Below are 6,206 nucleotides of genomic sequence, written 5' to 3'. Positions count from 1 at the left end.
AACAACACGAAAGGAAGAGTGACAAATTGGTGTAACCCAAACGGCGTGGTGAAAGCTGTTTTTTCTTTGGATAATGGAGATAAGGGGATCTGCCAATATCCCTTGGTTAAGTCCAATGTCGAATAAAATCGAGCAGTACCCAGCCGATCAAGCAATTCGTCAACCCTTGGCATTGGATAAGCGTCGAACTTCGACACAGCATTCACCTTCCTGTAATCTACACAGAACCGGATCGAGCCGTCCGTTTTAGGAACTAAAACTATCGGGCTCGCCCAGTCACTGTTAGATTCTTCTATTACTCCCAACTCCAGCATCGCCTCTAATTCGCTTTGCACAACTTTCTTTTTGTGCTCTGGCAGTCGATACGGCCGGCTGCGAATCACCACGCCCGGCTCTGTCTCAACGTGGTGTTGAATGAGGTCCGTCCGACCAGGCAGTGGCGAGAACACATCAGCAAAATCTGCTTGTAAATTATGCACATCAGTGAGCTGGGATGGCGAGAGGTGGTCTCCCCCAGCGGCCAGGGCGAGAGATTTCGTTTTGACATTCGCCTCTGGACCGAGATCCTCCTCTCCACTCACTACCATCGCCAGCATCACTGATTCCACCTCAGACCATTTTTTAAGCAGGTTGAGGTGGTAAATTTGATGTGCCCCGCCCCTATCTGTTCGTATTACCTCATAGTTAAGATCCCCAATTCGCCGTGTAACCTCAAAAGGTCCTTGCCACTTTGCGAGTAATTTTGAGCTAGAGGTAGGAAGTAATACAAGCACTTTCTCTCCCGGTGTGAATTGACGCAGTCTAGCCCCCCTGTTGTACAGCCGACTTTGCTTGTCCTGAGCCTGTAACAAATTCTCCCGTGACAGCCGCCCCAAAGTGTGGAGTTTTGTTCTCAGGTCCAGGACATACTGAATTTCATTTTTACTAGCTGAAGGTCCGTCCTCCCAAGTTTCCCTAAGGACATCTAACACCCCGCGGGGCTGACGCCCATAGAGAAGCTCGAAGGGGGAAAACCCCGTGGAGGCTTGCGGGACCTCCCGTACAGCGAACAAGAGGGGTTCTAAACACCGATCCCAATTTTTGGCGTCTTCTTGTACGAACTTTCGAATCATGGATTTCAAAGTGCGGTTAAATCGTTCGACCAGCCCGTCTGTTTGTGGGTGATAGACACTGGTCCGGATCGATTTAATGCCCAATAATCCGTAAAGTTCGCGTATCGTTCGTGACATAAACGCCGTGCCTTGATCGGTGAGAATCTCTTTCGGGATTCCCACCCGGGAGATTAGCTGAAACAGAGCGCTCGCCACACTATTTGCGGAAATATTGCGAAGCGGAACTGCTTCAGGATATCGCGTTGCGTAGTCCACCAGGACTAAAGCAAAGCGATGTCCCCGTGCTGACCGTTCTAATGGCCCGATGAGGTCCATACCAATTCGTTCGAAGGGGACCTGCATCAACGGAATAGGGCACAATGGTGCTTTTGGGGTGGCCGGTGGATTCACCAACTGACATTCACGACAAGACGCACACCACTTGCGTACATTCTCGTGAATGCCCGGCCAAAAGAATCGGGCCATGAGACGGTTTAGTGTCGCGGTTTGTCCTAAATGCCCGGCCATTGGATTAGAATGAGCCGTCTGGAAAAGCATTTCCCGACGGCTTTTAGGTACCAACAACTGAGTTGTATCCTGCTTTGATTGGGCATCTTGGGTTACCCGATACAACTTATCTTTTATGATTGTAAAATACGGATAGGTGAGCGGTTGGTCCGTGTGGAGAAGCTGGCCGTCGATAGAGCGAACCTGATCAAAGGCATGTTTCAGCGTGTCATCCTGGGACTGTTCCAGGGGAAAATCATCGCGCTCTGTGAGGATGGTTCTCTCCAGTGTGCTCTGTTCCCCTGAACCAGTACCCAGAGGTTCCGGATCAGCTTCTCCCAACTGAGCAATCGCCACCTTCCTCTTATCTTTTTTTACCCAAGAAGCATCCGCACATAAATGACCCAATAACTCATTAAACGCTGGCCAATCTGTCCCCAAAATCAGCGGATGCCGGAGGTGCGGGTTAATCGCCACCTCCACACTATGCTTTTGTCCCCTAAATTGAATATCCACAGGCATTACCGGATAATTCACCACTTCCCCGTGCACACACCGTACCTTAACCATGCGGCCATTATCTAATGCCTTAGGTTGAATCAGGCTTTGGTGGATAGAGGTTTGGTTACAGCCTGAATCCACCAGAGCCTGAAAAGTACCCCCCTTTATACTCACGGGTATTTGGTACAGGCCAGCTTGATCGGGGGCAGCTTGCGGCGCGTCGGGGACCCGGATCAGCGTCCCCACCTCCATCACCGGACACCGGTCGATAAAATGACTCGGGTCCCCGCAGCGCCAACAAGCCGGCCCGGGCCTCCCCGCCGCTCCAGTGGCAGGAAGCGGGTCAAGGGATTGGCGTGGAGAGAGAGGCAGCGCAGCCTGGGGAGAGAATCCCCCCCTCGATGGGCCCCCTCCCCGGGGAAGAGGCCTGGGGGAAGATACCGGTTCTGCGGCACCCCCTGTCCTCCACCTTGGAGCTGGTCTCGGTGGCAGATTCCCCCGGTACCTGGGAAGGGGAGAGGGCTTAGGAGGGGGGTTAGAGAGAGAGAGAGAGAGAGAAGCAGATGGTAGGGGTTCGCCGACCCCCGGGCACGCCACCATTTGGTCCTCCGCCAGCTGGATGGCCTGGTTCAGCGACGTCGGGCGGTGGCACTGGACCCACTGCGCGGTCTGCGCTGGCAACCGCGCCACGAACTGCTCCAGCACCACACGATCGATGATTTCCTCGACGCCGCTTCCGTCGGCCATCAGCCACTTGCGGCACGAGTCCCGGAGCTGTTGGGCCATGATGAAGGGTCGACCAGACTCCTCGAGGTTCAGCGTCCTGAACCTCTGGCGATGTTGTTCCGGAGTCCGGCCAACCCGCTGGAGAATGGCCCGCTTGAGATCCTGATAGACCAGGAGATTCTGGACTGGCAGTTGGTGCGCGGCCACCTGCGCCTCTCCGGACAGCAGGGGTATCAGCCGCATTGGCCAGTCCGTCGAGGGCCATCCCCGGTCCTCAGCCGACCTCTCAAACAGCTCCAGAAATGCCTCTGGGTCATCCTGGGGCCCCATCTTGTTGAGAGGTATCGGCGAGGACGAGTCTTTGTACGATGGGGGGACGGCCCTAACCTCCCGGTCTATCCAGCTCCGGAACAGCTCGCGGTCTTCATGCTGGCCTCGGAGGAGCGCCTCGAACCTTTTGTCCTGCTCCTCCTTTATGGCCAGCAGATGCTGATGTTGTTCCTGGTGAAGACCAGCGAGCGATTGGATGATGTCCGCAAATGGCGTTCCTGGCGGAGCCTGCATGGCGGCGGCGATCTTCTTCCTTCCCGGATTTCGGCACCAGTGTAACGGGGTTCAATATTATATTGCAAGGAAGGAAGAAGACAGGGGTCGGCGTGACTGAAACACTCACTTTTATTTAACAAAAGAAACAAATAAACAAAAAGGGCGCACGTAGCGCATTCACCGTGCCACGCACAGCAATAACAAAACGGGACAAATAACAATCACAGCTTCCACAAAACACAGCGTACAGGTGAGGTTCCAGTCCAACTCTCTCTCTCATCTCCTCCCGCATGCTGGCTTATATCCGGTCTCTCCACACCAATCACTGCAATCAGACACAGGTGTTCATCATTTTGCACTTGACCTACTTACTCACCGATCGGCCCCCTCCTTTCTCTCCTGCTACAGACTTCGCAAAACCACGCCCCCCTCGCCACATTGAGATTTTGATTTGTCCATGGTGGATGGATTAAAGGACTACTTTAAATCAAAATACTCCACAGAACCATACATTAAATAAATCCACTTGTTTAGTTGTGAGTGTATATTACAACATAAATTATGAACATTATTCATCATTCAGGAACCATGTTTTTTTGTGTCTATTAAAGATAGGCTATTATAAATGCAATATTAAAAGCTTGATTAAGTTAGACTTCTGTGTAACACTTGCCTTAGCTTACACACAGAGGTGCATGATACAGGTGGTGTAATTGCTCTTAATATGTCCATATATGTTTCAGATGGCGAATTGTTGTACATGGTGGTATTGACGGCTTTAGTCGTCTCATTGTGTACCTGAGTGCTGCCACCAACAATCGTGCAGCAACAGTCCTGAGAAGCTTTCTGGAAGCCGTTGATGTCTATGGTGTGCCATCTCGTGTGAGGTCGGATAAAGGAGGGGAAAATGTTGAAGTTGCACGCTACATGGTGGCAAACAGAGGACTTGACAGGAATTCGCACATTGCTGGCAGGAGTGTCCATAATCAAAGGTAACATTGTACTTATAAAAGATGGCAACACAAACTGCTTCACTTTTAAGGCTGAAGTTTTATCCTGCAAATTACTGTTATTTGCCTTATATTACATGAAGTAAATGATCACTTTAAAAGTGATAGTAAAGTGGGGCTGTATCAGGTAGGCATACCAGATACCACATTTTATATGGATAGGCTTGTGTTCTGAGTTCAAACATCCTCCACCTTGCAACAGATCACTTACTTACAAATACATAAATTGGAATCACTTTTAATTACTAATTATTATGATTTACCTAATAATGTGCACATTGAAGGAGTTAACAGTCATACAGAACACAAAATAAACATTTAATTTCCTAAATTTCTGGGCTTCATTTCCCAAAAGTATCTTAAATGCATAGCCTAGCCTACTATGCAAGCATTAAAAAAACAAAGACAATGTATAGACTCACACAAACACAATGCCTCTCAATCGTCACTTGTGACTCACAAATGTAAGACGAACCAAAAAAACAAATTCGTCTTTTTGCAAAACAGCCTATATCTCTTCTGGTGGTATATTTTCAAGTTGCAAAGATGAAAGTTCTATGCCACACAATTACATACAGAAAGTCTAATACAGAAATCTGCACCAAATTCATAATGAAATGTTTTCCTTTTTCCCATAAGAATAGAGAGGCTCTGGAGAGATGTTTACACAGGAGTGCTTGATCTCTTCTACAGCATCTTTAACAACCTTGAGAGAGAAGGGCTTCTAAATCCTGACAGCGAAGTTCATGTGTTTGCTCTACATTGGTGCTTTCTGCCTCACGTTCAGAAGCACCTTGATGTTTTCCAGCGTGGCTGGAACTGCCACCGACTGAGCACTGAGGGAAATCAGTCCCCACTTCAGCTGTGGTCTCGCCATGAACATGAGGCACAGCAGGACCCCATGCAGGTTTGAATTTATTATTTTTCTATGTCCTACATTTTATGTCTACATTCTAACCACCTCATCTGATATTGTACAACTACAGTGTTTCAATTGCTAATCCAGGTACAGACCATTCAAAAGTCCTGTACTGCACACCTTTATCAGTAGAATATTGTAAGTTAGATTGATATCTAGGAACTAAATGGAGAATTAAATTTTTTGTTCTTGCTATAAAGTTGGGATTAAACAAGGAGCAGTAATTTGTGGTAAATAAACATTATAGCTTTCTCATCCACAAACTAATTTGATAATTACCACAATGACTTAATCACTCCTTCTGCATTAAAAGGTTGTCATGGACTATGGAGTTGACTGGACTGGACCAAATGGTTATCGTCAGCCTGATGTTGTGGTCCCTGAAGTTCAGCTACAGCGCTCACTGACAGAGCAGGAAATACAAAGACTACCAAAACCTGATGGCCCTCTGTCCAATGTGTTGGATGTCTACATACAAACTGTGAGCCAGTTATCAGAAATGCTCCTGTAAATTCCAGATTCAAAAGCTGTAAGATGCAGAAGGTTTAACCTAAATAAGAAGCAAGTAGTAGTTAATGCTGTACTTGATAACAGCTGTGATACTTATGGTGATTTGCTGTAAGATTCCGATTTTGTTGTTAAAATCACAATTAAAGACAATTCTGAGAGAAGTTATTGTCTTTATTTGACAGCAGTCTTCATATAAAATACTTAATGCATTGTACAACATACTCATGAACAAATTCATCCTGAACACAATTCAAACCTGTTGGACATCCTTGGACATAACTGTCCCGTTGTGGTTAATATGTCGTTTTGAAGCATTTAGCTTAAATTAAATGAAAGACAAGACATTATGTAAATCACAATGATCAAGTACTGGTTGTTTCAGAAAAACATGGAGAA

The 6,206-nt window shown here is 47.5% G+C and overlaps 1 protein-coding gene across 1 annotated transcript; it reads left to right on the top strand.

Annotated features, from left to right (window-relative positions):
- Positions 1-3,387: 3,387 nt before the first annotated feature.
- Positions 3,388-5,969, top strand: LOC308693230 (uncharacterized protein; the record flags this gene model as incomplete). The annotated part of the gene is made up of 4 exons (XM_081370023.1): positions 3,388-3,428; positions 4,115-4,363; positions 5,021-5,288; positions 5,614-5,969. 4 exons carry the CDS (start codon positions 3,388-3,390, stop codon positions 5,809-5,811), a joined length of 756 nt encoding a protein of 251 aa, XP_081226149.1. The 3' UTR covers positions 5,812-5,969.
- Between the last annotated feature and the right edge of the window lie 237 nt (positions 5,970-6,206).

The sequence above is a fragment of the Scardinius erythrophthalmus genome (genome assembly GCF_964197995.2).
Source record: "Scardinius erythrophthalmus genome assembly, chromosome: 7".
NCBI lineage: Eukaryota > Metazoa > Chordata > Actinopteri > Cypriniformes > Leuciscidae > Scardinius > Scardinius erythrophthalmus.
This window is presented reverse-complemented; position numbering and strand designations above follow the sequence as displayed.